At 37.6% G+C, this 16,854-nt stretch overlaps 1 protein-coding gene across 1 annotated transcript in view; it reads right to left on the minus strand.

The window, feature by feature from the left end:
• The window catches only part of tnrc18 (trinucleotide repeat containing 18), a 66,517-nt gene extending 50,677 nt beyond the window's left edge, over positions 1–15,840 (minus strand). The window contains 2 exon segments of the mRNA XM_058768441.1: positions 13,932–14,267; positions 15,657–15,840. Of these exon segments, the coding sequence (XP_058624424.1) occupies positions 13,932–14,142 (211 nt within the window). The 5' untranslated portion in view covers positions 14,143–14,267; positions 15,657–15,840.
• Positions 15,841–16,854: the final 1,014 nt, after the last annotated feature.

Consider the following 16,854-nt stretch of genomic DNA (forward strand, 5'->3'; position numbering starts at 1 on the left):
AGCCATTTGAGTCCAGTCCTATAACGCAAAGAATAAGACATTTAGGAGACACATCTAATCCAAAGCAAAGAATGGTACATTTTTACTACAGGGTCATCCTCTCCTCAGGAGTGCAATGGTTACTGGGTAACTCAGCAACTGTCCAGTTTACGGTTCACTCCTTATGTGGTTTGAATGTAGAACCTTTAGGGTTACTCTTTAACCACTACGCCCACACAACTTTCTGAAGAGTATACTTGTTCATCAAGTTTCTCGTTTCAAAATAACAAGTGTTTATATTGAGTTGGCCAAATATGAAACTGGGTCACAATTCAGTCAGAAATTATTCATAATTATTTCCAAAAATATGCTGAGGACTGCAACTGCAGAGTTTGTTGAGAAGTCTCAAGAAGTGAAATTTTTGTTGAAGAAATTCAATTTACACTGGAAAAGAGTGAGATTTTTTTCTTTTAAATGATAATTTTTTTCAGGCTCCTATATTTAAGTTCAGTAATTTCACTTTAACAGCAAAAAAAGGGTTATAAGAGAGTTACTGAATGCCTTGTTTTTAAAAATGGCCAATGTTATTTTCATAGGAGCCTGATAAAAATACTTAAAAGAAAAATCTCAGATGTACTTAGAGGTTTTTGCATCTGAAGTCTTAATTTATTATTGATCCAATAGAAAATGGGTAATATGAAGTCTGCAAAGTAACAAACAGATGTTTGGTAGACTGTCTATTAAATATTCATAACAGATTTGGGTCCCACTTTATATTAGGTGGCCTTAACTATTATGTACTTACATTTAAATTAATCATTTGATACAATGCACTTATTGTGTACATACATGTTCTTACATTGCACTTATATTGTTAATAATACCTTTATGTAATTACATCTGTAATTAATTTCTAATTACATTTATAATTACACTGTTGACCCATCCCTTACACCTTAACCCACCCTTAAACCTACACATACCACCAAACCTGTCCCTAACCTTACCCATATTCCACCTCAATAGCAGCAGAAGTGTTTTGCAATACAGTATGACCACAATAAGTACATTGTACTTATTTTTTGAAGTACGTAGTAATTAAGGCCACCTAATATAAAGTGTGACCCAGATTTGTATACCATGTGAATTTTTTTAAACCAAAAGGGCCGTCTTTTAAATCAAGGAGTCTTGAAGAACAACAACTACACATTAATGGAATGGAACTCATGATGAACAAATAATCATCAAGACACGCATTAGGGAACACTTTTAAGGCCCCGTTTACACTAGTGCGTTTTCGTTTTAAAACGCATAACTTTTGCTACGGTTAAGCCTATCGCTTACACTACTCCGGCGTTTTCGAGGTCGAAAACGGAGACTTCTGAAAACGCTGCAGACCTCGTTTTAGTTTGAAAACCCCAGGGTAGCATTTTAGTGTTAACGGACCAAAACGGAGACTTTTGAAAACGATGGCGTGGCTGCCCACATTTGCTCTGCGTATCCTTGACGACCGGGTAAACAATAATATCATGCTCGTTGTTGTACCCATAGATATGACGATTCCCCATTCGACCGCTCCAAGCATGCAGATGCGTCCCCCATCTAAATAATAGGGATCTACCTATACAAATCTATGGTTGTACCTGTATGAATGGCCACATGGCATGCGTTTTCGGGTGTGTAGTGTAAAGGGAGATCGTCTCTCAAACGCAGCGGAAACGCAAGTATAAACGAGGATCGTTTTCATTCTAAAAGGCCGTTTTAAAACGAAAACGCACTAGTGTAAACGGGGCCCAAGTTTATTCTCCACAATACACATTTGAAAAAAAAAAAATCTTAATTATCAGATTGATGCATAGGAATGCATTTTTGCATGCCTAGTCCCTATTTAAAGCAATGGGATTTGGCTCCATTCAGCCCAAGAACATTAATGTCAGGCATTGATATCAGGCAGTCAGACTAGCTGGCATTCAGCTTTATCCCAAAGGTGTTCATTCAGGTTGATTTAAATGCTCTGTGCAGGTCAATCAAGTTATGCAATTCCCATCTCATTTCTGCATTAGCCATTTTTTGTGCATGTGTGTATAGACGTATTAAAACAGGAAAGGGCCTTGCCTAACCTCTTTCAAAAAGTCTGAAAAATCTTTGTGTTTCCTTTCCATATTCGAGAGCATGAGGACAAAACTGAAATGTGAAGATTTTAAAGAGGTGGCATCCTGTGATGGCTTCACATCACATCCTAAAGCTTCTCAATATGCTCCATTTTACTCTCATTGTTTGCCCATGGCTGTGTACTTCACTTTTGGGTGCAACTGGAATGACTGAATCTCAAGTTTGTCCAGACATTTGGCCATGCACGGTAAACATTCTTGCATATTATCGAGTTTTTTCTGAAAACAAGTTCTTTTTCGGTGTTTCTGTAGGGGTGAACGCTCCTCTCGAAAAGGAATCAGAGTGATGTCTGCACCATGGCCTGTAACATAAGCAGCAGCTCCTGTCAAATAAATAAAGCTAAACCTCAAAGCCAGCATCGTGTCTGTGTGCAGTGTCAGAACCACAACACAACAGCAACCAAAAACTATTGCCCTGATCATTTACCTAGAAGTATGTCCAAGAAGGTCTCAGTGGGAATTTACAAAGTCAGTTGTTTCACATTATCTCTGAAATATTCATATCCCATCTGCAAACATTTCCCAGTGCCATATAATCCCTCTGAACCCAGACTTTGCAGGGCATGTTAATTGTTTCCAATCACTCAGCTTTATAGCGCTCACAGTCGTCATCTCAGATGCATGAAGAAAAATACAAGAAGTTCAGTAGGTCAGAAAGAGTTCAATTCCTTAACATGAGTTTTTCAGAAGGATTCGACTATTTTCCTCCTCCAAAAGAAATGGCCACTGTCAGAGACCAGCTGAATAGGACACAGGAATTTCCTAATTGCTTATGTTGCTCAACTCGTCTGCAACCCAACAGGCCTTGCGGTGAGCTTTCGCAATTCCCCTACCAACACCCCTTATAATTAAAGCCAGACCCTTAAAAACAATTCAGAAAGAACTGTTGTAAATTAGAGAAAAGAGAGACACTAATTAGAATAAGGTCTTAAACTGAGGCAAAGAAAGCGGGACCATTAAAATACTCAGAGCCACTCTTAACTGGTCCTTCAAAGCCCACCACCTGCTCTGAAAAACATAAAGAGCACTCCCACACGACAATAGACGACATTATGATAGACATTACAATGCTGTAGACGTAAAGCATGCTCAGCAGACCAATTCACACATCAAGGGGAAACCGGATTTAATGTCACTTAAAGCAAAGACCATGACAGAATTACACAAGAATGCAAAACATAGTGGTGAACATGCAAAAAAAAAAAAAAAATACATTTTAAATGGTCTTAATACTTTCTTTCCTACCTAAAATAAAAAGCATATAAGGCCCCCTCATTCATTTTTTTTTCTAGCATGAAAAGCAGTTCCACTTATGGAAGTCCTGCTGACTTTTAAAGTGCAGACACTACTATATTTAAAAACAATACTAAAACTAAGTAGAGCAACTGGCAACGATCAGACTAACATAGCAATATCGTTTCAAATCAATGAAACATCTGTTTGTCGACCAATAGCAGACAGTAAATTATATTTTTATCAAATCCACACTAAACACTAATATCTTATAATATCATCTTCCACTTAAGGATGCAGCTTTTTAAAACCTGGATTGGGAATTACTTATTTTAATCTTATTGTCTGGATACCCAAATACGTAACAGAAGGGCAACAATTTTTGAGCAAAATCAAAACAGAGATCTAAAGTCCTTTTTTTACGTGCCAGTTCCTTTTTAACTTGCCCTACTGGTAGCCCAATGATTATGGTGGAAAACAGCTGTTCAACTTTTACTACTAGCCTACCAATAAGATTTAAACACCATCCTTATTGAGCAAAGCAACACTCACTTGGGGAAAGCATAAATTTAAGTTGTTGTTTTTTTAATCTCTTTCTGATGTTTTTGTAGAGTTATTTTTGCAAGCATTCCTATCCATTAAGCTCGGCACATTTTAATGGCCCGATGGAAAACGAGTAATTTGGGATTCTATCTCAACTCAATGCATCACCTGCAAAGAAACAAAAACATGTCAAAACGTACCAGTTCTAACAAGTCAACCTGGATCTTATACAATGCACTGAATTCCTGCACCTCACTCACACTGCAGGGCTCAAACTGAAACTTTTGTTCAGATGTTTTGACAGGAAAAGAGTGACAAAATAATTGCAGCCTATAGTGGTAAATCCAACGTACTGAGGTAATCTTTGTCTAATAAACGAGCTTCTAAGCATCGAGTTTAGGCGTCACTGACTATTCAACTACAGAGCCTACAACTGTGTTAAACAATGTGTCTGGGCAGCAATTCATACGAGAAAATGGCAAGGATTATACATGGCCCTTTGTTGTATACAATAGTGAACGTTTAGTTTTGCATGCAGAGTTTGTCCTTTAGTTTGAGCAGAATAATATGTACTCAAAGCACATGAGAATTAAATCTGATTCAGGACAAAAAGTACTTTTCTTTATTATTTAAACAGACTTGATATACAAAGACTCAACTAAATCTATAATCTAAATAAAGTACGTGTTCTACTGCTGTCAGAGGATTTTCCTTTGAGCTCCACCCAACAGCTGATTGGTTACCAGGAGAAGCAGACACACGAGCCAGCAATAGAAAGGTCAAGCACATTTGTGACCATCAACATTCAATCCTTCCTTTCAAGACAGAACGCTGTTAAAGTTACAAAAGTAGCATTTGTTCACAGTGTGTCTTTTTAAGGGGTTACCAGCAGCCAGAGCCGTGACCTTGCGGCCAAGAAATGACGTGAGCGTGCGATGAAGCTTTGCAATTTCTTACCCACGATGAAACATGAAAAAAAAATGAAGCATGGAATAAAAACACAGAAGCAGCTCTGTATTATGCGGCAGCTTTTTTCATCATATCTACTTCAAACAGCTGTGCAATGTGACGTACTGCCCTACTAACATTAATATCTGCACTGAAGAAAAGCTGCTCATCACCTTTTCATTACACAAAAACAACACTGTACATCAGTGACATGGAAAATAAGGCTGTGTGTCCAAATTCAAGATCCCACCATTCCAGATATTACACAGGGTGCTGTGATCTCACCTGACCCTTTCATCTTTCTTCAGACAAATTAGCACATGATGACAAACGCCTCAGGAGAAAAAAAAAGGTTCCTCCTGGTATTTAATTATGAAAAATTAAATACCAATGAAATTAAATACATGTGAGCTGATCAAATTTGTATAATAAATATCTAAATAATAAAAATATAACTAGTAGAATTTACTGGAAAACATTGTGGACCACTGGAAATTTCTTTAAACTGCAGCTGCACTATAAATTCTAGTGTAATAAAAATCCAATCCAAGCCAAGATTACTCAAAGTAAAAGTAGTTACTTAACCTAAAACTACACATTTAAAGCAGCAAAAATTACCTCTAATAATCCATGTATTCATTTAAGAAACGAAATGAAACTGTGCATTTGGTAAATGTTTGTCATGGCTGGGCAAGCTAAAACAGTACGAGCGTCTTCAGCACTTTGTTGCAGGCACTGTAACTGGAGTCAGTGTGATATGAGAGCTGAGCTGCAGTGCTGGCTTTCATTTCACATCCTTTGTTAGCTTTTCAGAGGCACGGCCTAATCCCAGGTCAGGTCACTGCTATCCTGTGTGGCCCTTCCCCCGACACAAACTACCCCATCCTCGACACCACCCTCACTGCCCTTTGGCCCATCCTTCAGACCCGTGTGCACATGCAGTCTCAGCAACTTCAGCTGAGAGCACTAATTATTATTGCTAGTGACTCAATGTACTGTAAAATGCCATTATCAGCCTATAAAATCATTTTTAGATACCAAATTATAAAAGAACATCCATCAAAGCAATCACTGGGGCAAAGGTTTGAAAATCAAACCTGAAGAAAAACTCAAATAAAATAATGATAACAATAATAATAATAATAATAATAATGAGCCAACATAACATAATTGAACCATTATATAATATAATATAAGATAAAATACTATATAGTAATATAATATAGAAAATAATTAGTGCTGTCAAACGATTAATCACATCCAAAATAATTTTGTTTACATAATGTGTGTGTGTACTATGTATATTCATTATGTATATATAAATAAACATGCATGTAAATATTTAAGAAAAATGTTGTTTATATTTTAAATTTATTATATATATATATATATATATATATATATATATATATATAAATAATGTGAATGTAAATACTTTCCAAATATATACTGTACGTGTATTTATATATACACATAATAAATACACACAGTACACACGTTTTGTATGTGATTATCACGATTAATCATTTGACAGCACTAAAAATAATATAATATAGCCACTTAGTATAGTGATGCCACCAAAAAAAATTTAAATGTAAAACCCCAATAATGAAGTGATAAATGAAGGGAGCAATAAATATGATGCAAAATCAGCTAGCTATTTCTGTTTTGTCCTTTAGCAAAGAGAGCCGAATTAAACAGCACAGACACACTGTAGTTTTTCTAGGCCATGAGGTTCTGCAACATAGAAACTTGATCTTATCAGCCTTCCAATCACTTACAGTCAAATTACATTTTAATAACATTTTTTCCCCACTGCCATTTCTTGCAGATGTTAAATCGAGGATGTTCTATTTCCCACTCTTCCTGTACAATGGGATCATTCTAAAGGGAATTTCGTATTAGTTCCTGGCACTCCCAGGGTTTTTTTAAGCAGCGTTATGAAGGAAGGCTAATGATCAAAGGTTTAGAAAGAAAGGCTTCAAATAATCCAAAAAAAAAAAAAGAAAATAAAACTCAAAATCCGGACACTTAAAACAGGAAAAAATAAGCTGCAAACACCCTCCAGTGAGACCCCAGCACTCCTCATAAAACACATTCACATGAGCATGTCTTAACAGCCGGGGCAGTTTATTTCAAATGTGTGCAGCGCATAACCCATGTAGGATGAAGCAAATGGGGTCTACGCGCCAGGACACTAAACACTTTATGTTTAATTCAGAAGAAAGTCAAGGCTGCAGGACGTTTACACAAATCCTCCCCCTCCTGCTCTCTTTCCATCAGTCCCTGCGCTCCTGCCATACCACTCAGGACGAGAGGGGGTTGGACTCCCGCATTTTACCATTCACCCTTTCAGATGAGCTCCTCGCCTGTCACAGTAGATCACAATGAGGGACAGGTCTCATACTGTCTACTACGGCCCGCTCCTGGCCCACGCTGCAGGCGAACCACAAAGTAAGTTCCACTGCCGTGATACAACCAGACAGCACTGAGGACTGTTACACATTAATTCGGCTTTCATCACATCCCGTTGCTAAATAAACGGCAACAATCACTGGTTTAGCTCTTTCCCCCTCTCTGCACTTTATAGGAAGGTTCCTGTAACCTTGAAACATCAGCGTACAGAGCGGCAAAGGATAACACCTGGTTGGCAAAAGCCATTTTTACAAGTGGTCCCCCCCCTCCCTAAAAACACCCTTCAGGTTATAAATGAGGGCTTGTTCCCTTCCTGATTAAGGCAACGCAGCCATTTCTGGAGAAGCCATCAAAACGATAGTATAATGTACAGCTTATTAAATGGAAAAGGCTGAAATAAACATAACGTTCATGCCCAGCTCTGAATACCCGCAAGCTCCTGCAACAACAGGAAAGACAGTTCTTCAAAAATAGAAAAATTCACATAAAACTAAGCTGCCAGTTGGGGTTTTAGCAAAAAGAGGGTGCTCAAATGGAATCAATAAAACAAACCCCAAAATCTAGAGGGGAGTGAACCATGTGGAGGCAGTCATTCCTATCTTGAGGCCAAACACCAGGGTCCTCTATTAAAAACAGCCCATAAACCACCAGCAGGGCTGCAACCCCAGGATCCTCTGATGCGCCATATGAAAATCGATCAATCGTACATTCCAAAAGGCAGCGCACTTCAAAGGCATATCAAGTGAATATTTGCATTTTCCCATGATGCACGGGAACCTTGTTAAACGAGCTGGCTATGGAGTAGAAAGGCACATTTTGTGCATTACATTTCAGCATGTTCAACAAACATTAACGTCCCCTTATTAGTAAGGCTATTACAATTACTAAGGCTAACGTGACTGATATAAGACAAGGAAGTAAAAAATAATGGATGCTTGTTCAGTCTGAACAATAGACAATCACTGACTCAAGAAAAATGAGAAATGAAAAACCATCAACCAGTAAATGCAGGTCAAAACGAACTTGGTGAATCATTCTCTGAGGTTCAGAAAGCCATATAATCTTCAGATTAATATCCTTTAAAAATCTCCGAACATGTCAGCCATTACACAGACACTGAGCATTACACAATTTAAGCTTGTTCTCCTTCATCCTCCTTCCCAGCAACAGAAAAACCATGTTAATTCTACTGTCCCTAAACTAGAGGTGCGCCGATCCGATATTCAGTATCGGGGTAACAGTCAGAAGAGACCGATCCAAAACTGATATTGTGCGTATACTATATTAGTGCGTATACGTGTTATTGTCATAAGTCCCACAAAACCCACAAACACATAATAAAACACCATAAAGTCTTCGTGCACTATATTTCAAGTGTTCTGAAGCCGTTACATTGTTAGGATCTGACAATATTTGGCCAAGATACAACTATTTAAAAATCTGGAATCTGAGGGTGCAAAAAGAATCTAAATATTGAGAAAATGGCCTTTAAAGTTGTCCAAATAAAGTTCTTAGCAATGCATATTACTAATCAAAAATGAAGTTGAGATACATTTACGTTAAGAAATTTACAAAATATCTTCATGGAACATGATCTTTACTTAATATCCTAATGATTTTTGGCATAAAAGAAATTTATAATTTTGACCCATACAATGTATTTTTGGCTATTGCTACAAATATACCCCAGCGACTTAAGACTGGTTTTGTGGTCCAGGGTCACATATTATACTTGATCTGTAAATAAAGATAAATGGTTTTGCATAAAAGGACTTTATCTTCATGCTGTTTTCAAAATCGTGTTGGTGTCTGTTAGATCATAACACTGGACTAGAGAGCACTATGTTCTTAACGAGCACAATAACTGAAATTTAAAACTGTTAAAAGAAAAGGCTCAATAAACTAATCGCACAGATTTAATATACTACACATTAATATCTCTTCACTTTGTGCTTTGAACCTTTCTATGCGGAGCGCTGCGCGCTGTGACTCTGTGCTGCTTCAAGCATATCATTCTGCGCACAGAATGCGCATAAGTGCTTTGTGCCACTCTGTATTTGGAGCCTTTCGTATCATAACTTGTTTTTCATGAATGTATTTTACAACAATACAAAAGAGCAATGTATATCATTTTACATTATCATTTTAGATTCAGTCCTACACATTCACTTTTATTTGTTCCCCACTAAATACTGTTTTTCCCCCACTAATTTTAGATTTTATAAAATTGTTTAGCTACTGAATTATCCACTAACCTAGTTTATTATAGTATTTTTTTTTCATAGATTATAATTATATGTGCATTAATTTATTGTTTTTCTTTACAATAAAGTGGTCTATATTTAGTAGATTGTGTGTAACACAAAAAAGTAATGATCAGGTCAACACACATTGAAGTATAAAAATTCAACACTGATTAAAAATAAAAAGTGCCCAGGTATCGGATCGATATCGGTATCGGCAGATACTCTGAATTTCTGGTATTGGATCGGGATCGGTTCTGAAAAATTGGTATCGAGCCACCCCTACCCTAAACTACAGTATCACGGAAGATGAGTCTATCCATCTAGATCCATTGCTTTAAATTACACTGACATATAAATTGTATTATATAAAACAACGTTATAGAGACGTAGCAAATATTATGCATAACAGCATATTCCTTTTCAGTGGGATGTTCAGTGTTAAATGTGAAGACCAGCAGATGAGCAGGTTAAGTCCCTATAAAACACTCCTGGATTCAGGTTTCTCAAACCATCTCTTTAAGCTCTCAACATCCGCTGCCATTTCCTACCAGACGCCCAAAAACTCAGCCCTTTGGGTGATGATTCATATAATTTCTGCCATGTTTACAGGTCTGTTTTAAAGTGTTGCACTGTAAATATCAAGATGTGTTCAAAACATATTTGAATCAGCTGATCTTTAGAAGCGAATCAAATGTAAGAAGTTCTAAGAATCTAAACAGTTCAAACGAGAAAGCCATTACCCAAAAGGAAAACATGCCAAAAATGAGCATTAAATACAAAATTTTGCAATTAAGTAAATACAAAAGAAAAAAAACACCAGTTACATAAAAAGCAGACAGACACCTTAACCATATATTGGAAGTTAAAACAAAACTCCAACCCCTGTAAGTTCTATTAACATTATGATGATTTACAGTTCATAAACAATGTGTGCAATGCATAGGGCCCTTGTCAGATTGCAGAAAAAATGGTTGCCATTAAGGCGAATTACAGATAAGTCCTGTGGAAAAAAAGCACTTCCTATAGAAATGCTCTGCAACCACATTTCAGTAAAACGCTTTCCATAACAGCAAAGCATTAAAGTTAAGGGACAGAATGTTGTCACTTTGAAATCCAAGAATAACAGCCATCTGGTGAGTTGGATTCATGCGTGAAATTTTTGGAACGAGTGTTCAATGTTGTACATGTTTGCTTCACAAGCTGGTGCAAAAACTCCAAAAGGTACACCCACCCCTTTCCCAAAACAGAGCCACACTTACACTTCATTTAGCTTGCTCAAACATCTACTCTCCTTCGGTTTAAGAGACAAACAATATTACGAACTAAATCACTCATTTATTCACGCTTCTATCCTCTCTACAACTACAGCTGTTATTCTTTTTTCTGGACAATTCTACAAAGCCTTACAGTATCAAACAGTGGTAAGTAATGCAGTATGACGAACAGCTGGGTGAAAACCAGAACAGTTCTGAATCTGTTGGGAAGCACACATATGGCACAAACTGAGATTGCTTTCCACCCCACATGTAAAAGGCCATGTACACTGCATTCAAGACTCAAATTACATATTTTCATATACTCCACATGAAATTCCAGGCATGAAGTTTTGCTCACATGCCCCTCAAGTCTCTCACCATGTGACTTGGTTTAAATCCAACAAACCAGAAGCCACCCTCCCTTGTTATCTGGCGCTGAGACAGGGGTTCAAAAGCAGCCTTCCTTTACAACTTCAACATGTCTGTGTACAAAGTGCTTGAAAATATCATTTAAAAAGCTCACTTCCCAACATTGTGCCCCGTACTGAACGGTGATCAAATTCAAGTTACAGTGCACTTACATGCTGTTCTTAACTCTTCCAAAAACTACATCTATCCCATTCAGTAACTAATGTATCCAGTCACAAAAACAACATATTCCATAGAATCTGGTGAACCGGCAAAACAAGAGACAGAAATCTGTTTTCTATTTCAAAGAGAGGAAATTTGGCTATTGAACATTTATTATTGGAAAGAATGGAATGTTCAGGCAGTTCCCAGGAAACTGAGTCATTCCATAAACATATGATGTATCCGCCACTCATTACAACCACGCATGAAGACCATATATGAAAAAAGTCATTAAATGCAAATGAATACTTCAATGAGACATCACTTTTTTAAATAAACGCATTTATGCAATGTTGTCAAAATAACATTTCTTACAGAATTACAAGGACACTATGTGGTAGGTTAGTGCCACAAATGTTTTATCAAACATATCGGCAGATCAAAATAATAAAAGCACATATTTGGACTCATGAGCAAAGAGTACCACATGCCCTTTGAAGGTCTTGTTTCTATTGATTCCTGTACCCAAGAAATTGCTAGATAAAGATAGACGTGTATGTGCACACACACACACACAAAATGCATCTTTTAATTCTTTAAAGAACTAAATGACTCATCAAAGCTCTAGGCAATAATAATAAAACAATCATCTCTGAAAGGTAATCATCCAATAAGGGTAAGGTGCTATCAAATGCAGTGACAATTTATTACTCTACCCAAATCTTATCAGTATAAATCATCAAATAACACCGTGTAAAAATGCCATGGTAGTTGAAGGTTAGGGTGAGGGTGACTTGAACTAATACAAAGCTCTCTCAGGTAGATTGGAAATATGCATAGTAAACTGCCGAGATCTACACAGCCCTAAACATAAAAAAATCTCTTTTCTTTAGAGATCTAAAGGCTCTCTTTGACATCTGCAGAATGTTACATCTATCTGAAAAGGGAAAAGTCAAGAGCTTCATTATTCACTATATAAAAAGATTAACAATATACCAGTGATAAAACACAGAATCACTTTTTTAATATAGGTTGCTACGCTGGAAAATCACAGTTTTTCCCCCACAAACAATCCAAGCACTGTTGTCATTCATGATAAACTTTGATGTAGATGGTGGTTTGTTCTACATGTATTACAAATAATTTGCATTGGGTCCAGCTCCTGGACACAAGACAGCTATGCTATACAGCATCATTAACACTGTTTGGCAGTCACTTGTTTAATGAAGACTTACGTTTTAGAATTTCCAACAACTATTACAATAAACAACAACTACTGCATTATTTTAGCAACATAAGCTACAACATTCATTTCAATTACTGCACATGACAGAAACCACCATGTCACAATAATTGACTGAGACAGTAATAGAAACTCAAATCTATTAGTTGCAGAAACACATAATACACCAACAGTTCTTTCTCTGAACTCAACATCCTCACAATAAAGTCTTTAAGACATCACAACACAATGTTCTTATCAGCATCCAATTAAACAGTAAAAAAAATTCCCCAACGCCTATACGCAGCACAAATTAGTTGATTTTTCCTGAGAAGGGTCATTAAGTGTGACATTTTCATTATATTTTCAACGTAAAAATTATTTGTGCAACACGTTAGCCATCTCATAATGACCACAACATACAGATCTATGTTTCTTAAAAAAAAACAAGGCCTACTAAAAAATAATATTATAACTAAATCACACGAACATACAGCATGTTACTAATGAATCCAGCTATATGCATCTAAACAACATCACAACATTTACAAGACGAAATGTAGCATCTCAGCAAACAATTTTCCTTTAATATGCAGTGTAGACTGTTAAAGAGTATTTCTAAACACAAGGGTCAGACACTGTGACTTGACTGAGTGACAGGGAAGGCAATAGTTCACTCGGGAAGAGCAGTAATTGTAGTGTTTGCCCCAGCCAGAGAGGGGGAGTGATGGAAAACAAATGGGGCAATTTCAGTCATGAATCTATAGTGTCGATTTTCATTGAATGCTAGTTAAAAAACACGAGATCTTTTGCCCAAAAGACATCTCCTGTTTTACTCAAACAGCTGAATAATTCAACTTACGCCAACACGCATTACTTTCCACGTTTTTAGCATTTTTCTTTAGTGTTGTTTGCGAGCGAGGAAACGGGTGATTTGAGCGCTGATACTGCACTGCTTTTAAAAACAACTGTTCCCATAAAGGCTTACGAGTAGCCTACATCTGAAAGCCAATGTGTTTGTTTATCTGTAACCGAACGCGAGTCCTGTTTTGTGAAGAGCATAGCCTATATTACACGCATTTAATAGGAGTATTCGCGCACATACACCACATCCGCATAAACTTAAACAGAAGTATTAAATCATTATTAACACTATTAAACATAATTCACTCCTCCCCATGTTTCCGTAAAGTCGTACCAAGCGACATAAAATGTTAAGATCTGAACAGCACTGCAGATCGTTTACAAAACGCTAAAAAGTTAAAAAGTGACTTGTGTTTATGTTTTCATATCTATTTTTTTTAATGCTTTTGCAGAAATGAGGAAAAATAAACAAAACTGCACTTACTGTGGTGAGAATGTAGGTTCATGGCCGATGAAAGAAATTTTCCAGTGTGTAGAGCCGCCGGGTGCCCCGCGCCCAGATGACCGGGAGACGGTGGCATTCTGCCGGCCGCAGCCGCCGCGCCGAGCCGGTGTGACTCCATGGGCAGCCCCGAGAGAAGGGGCGGCGGTACGTGAACAGATCTGGGGGGTCCGAAGTCTCGGCCATCCATCATCCACAATGACCCAACTTGATCAAAGAAACAGTCCGATCGGGTAAATCCGAATAAGCCAGTCTTAATGGCTATAATGTCCCTAGATTCCTAGGCAAATCAGTGTCCTTATCCGGCATTCTGCCGACCTACAAAAACAAAACAGAAGAAGAAATAGTCTCGATAGATGCGGATCACTACTGAAATGAATCCAAAATTATATGGAGATGCACACGGGCAGTGCTGTCATATAATGACGCAGTTTTAATCTCAACTAGATCACTGGAAAAAGAGAGTAATCTTCTCAATGCGAGCGGCGAGGATGCAAGCGGACATCAAAACGTTTAATATCACTCGCGAAAAGTCCGTTTTAGGATAAACCGTTTTAGGTAATGCCTCTCGTAATCTGCTTGCAGGCAGTATATTGGGCGAAAATCCAGCCTTTTGGTGGAGACTTGACTGATCATTCACGCAAAGTGACCTATGGGTTCATTCAAACGGATCACAAACATATTTATTATTGTTCGTATATAATTCTGCGTAAACGGTCGCGAGCTGTCCGCTTGTGTGTTTAAAACACGCGACATGCACGATATGGATAGTAAAAACAAAATAATAATTGCATAAAACGGACGGATGTAACAACCACCACTGGCGAGCGTATCATGTCGGTTTTGGTGATCCGAACCTGTTAATGACAGTAATACAATGTTATTTTCTTTTCCTTGCTTCTTGTAGGCTATAGCATTAAGCGGACTGTATTATTGACTTCTGCCGAAACGTCTGTCTGCAGGTTTATCTACTCTTTATTCGGCATAATGCATTAAGTCTAGTTTAATATCTAGATAAGTACATTATTGCGGTAGTATCCCGTTAAACTAATAACTAGTTTTACATGCATATAGAAGCAGTTTCAATCATGTAATAGCTTGCTGAACAGTTTGTCACTGCAAGCCTTATCGTTATACTAGGCGTTATTAACTTAAAATAAATGGTTAATGTTACAGGACTATGATTTGATGAGGTGGTTCCACTTCGTCCTTTCCAAATATGATTTCTCGTATTACTTTAGTTATTATTTTTATTACAAGAAATTACACAACGCCTTATCCACACGTCTGACCTTTTCACGTGGCAACTTTCAGTAGCTTGAATGTTGCTGCAAATGTCAAGATTAAGTAACAGGCATCAAAACACGACTGAAAATAACGACGAATCAAAGTTTAGATGCGCGCATGTTATACAGCCATGCTTCATGATGGCAACACCAAGCCGATCGACAGCCACGTTTCAAACTTTCCCGTTTCCATTTCCAGCAACAAACTTTTCCGCCCAAACGTTAGTCTTTCGAAAACAGTGCTCAGTGAGTTGCAGATAAAGAAGTATGGTTACTAAACCGAGCAAGCCGAACTATCCCCCGCCTTTTCACCGCGTAAACATTCTTTATTTTTTTTTTAAAGTGTCTCCGATTTTGCTTCGTAAACATCGTGTTACTGTGTAACGGATCATGTGCGGAATGATAGCTGGCGACGTCTTACTTGAAATGGCGACTCAGTTTATAAAATCCAGTTTCTTCGCAAAATCCGTGAGACGTGTGGTGGAAAATTTCTTAGACTCCATTTACAAACCATCCGTAGCTACGCAGAGCGAAAGCACATACGGGGGGAAGGCCCTGTGCTCAAACCACTGTAGCTCTCGGTAAACTCTTCTGCAATGAAACAAGCATTGTTTAACAAGCTCCGCCTCCGCGAATCTCATCCGACACGTTCTACAACGAAGCATTTGATTGGTCTACAGAAGTGTCCCTCAACTCCATGTAAACACTTTGGCTCCTCGCCAGCTCTATAAAACCAATTATGGAACAAGGAGGTTGAACTGTTTCAAGCTCCCCTTCCTTCTAGACTTGAATGATCAAAACAAGCGAAGAATTTTTGGAGGGCAGTTTCAAGGCCGCTCAAACTCGACTCATTAAAAAGATGGATACGGACCTGGTTATAACTCAATGAACACACACTACACCAGTCAACTCTCTAAAGCATTCATGGTATGAGTTGTAGGCCTGCTTTGTAGATCAGACCAAGGGATTTCGAAGTTGAGTCCAGGGGCCGCGAGGGGGCGATCGGCGTTCCGTGAAAAAAATTGGGGGCCAACAAAGTTACGACTTATTGGGGCGGTTTAACGGATAGGGATTGGATTAAGCCAGGACTAGGCCTTTGTTAAATTAGGACATTTAAGTAGTTTTTACAAACAAAAAAGCATTAATGTGCATTTTAAGACCTAACGATGGCACTGATGTATTTTAAGATATGTCAGTGCAAGCATTTTTCAGTTTAGACAGCTCTAACGTTTATTTTAATCTAGGACTAGTCCCTGTTCCGACAATATGTTTAATGCTTGATCTTTTATTATCTGATATTATTACACTTTCATTCTGTTTTCGTAAATTTTGAGATAAGCAAAAATATTTTATTTTACTGACAGTCGTAGCTTTTAATGGAATAAAATAAAGTTAGACTATTTAGCGACACATACATTCAAGAATGGATTGTAAATGTATTGTAGGCCTATCTTTCTATAGTTTCTCCTTGCTACTGTTGTCTTCAGATGGCGCACCCAGGGTGCAAGACAATATTTTTTAACCGCTAAGTATATTGAAAAAAATTACCTGTCAAACTATATATTTTGCAGATAATATTTTATTACTTTGCTTTAATTGGCTTTTGTTCAGTGAAAATA

The sequence above is a fragment of the Onychostoma macrolepis genome, chromosome 03 (genome assembly GCF_012432095.1).
Source record: "Onychostoma macrolepis isolate SWU-2019 chromosome 03, ASM1243209v1, whole genome shotgun sequence".
NCBI lineage: Eukaryota > Metazoa > Chordata > Actinopteri > Cypriniformes > Cyprinidae > Onychostoma > Onychostoma macrolepis.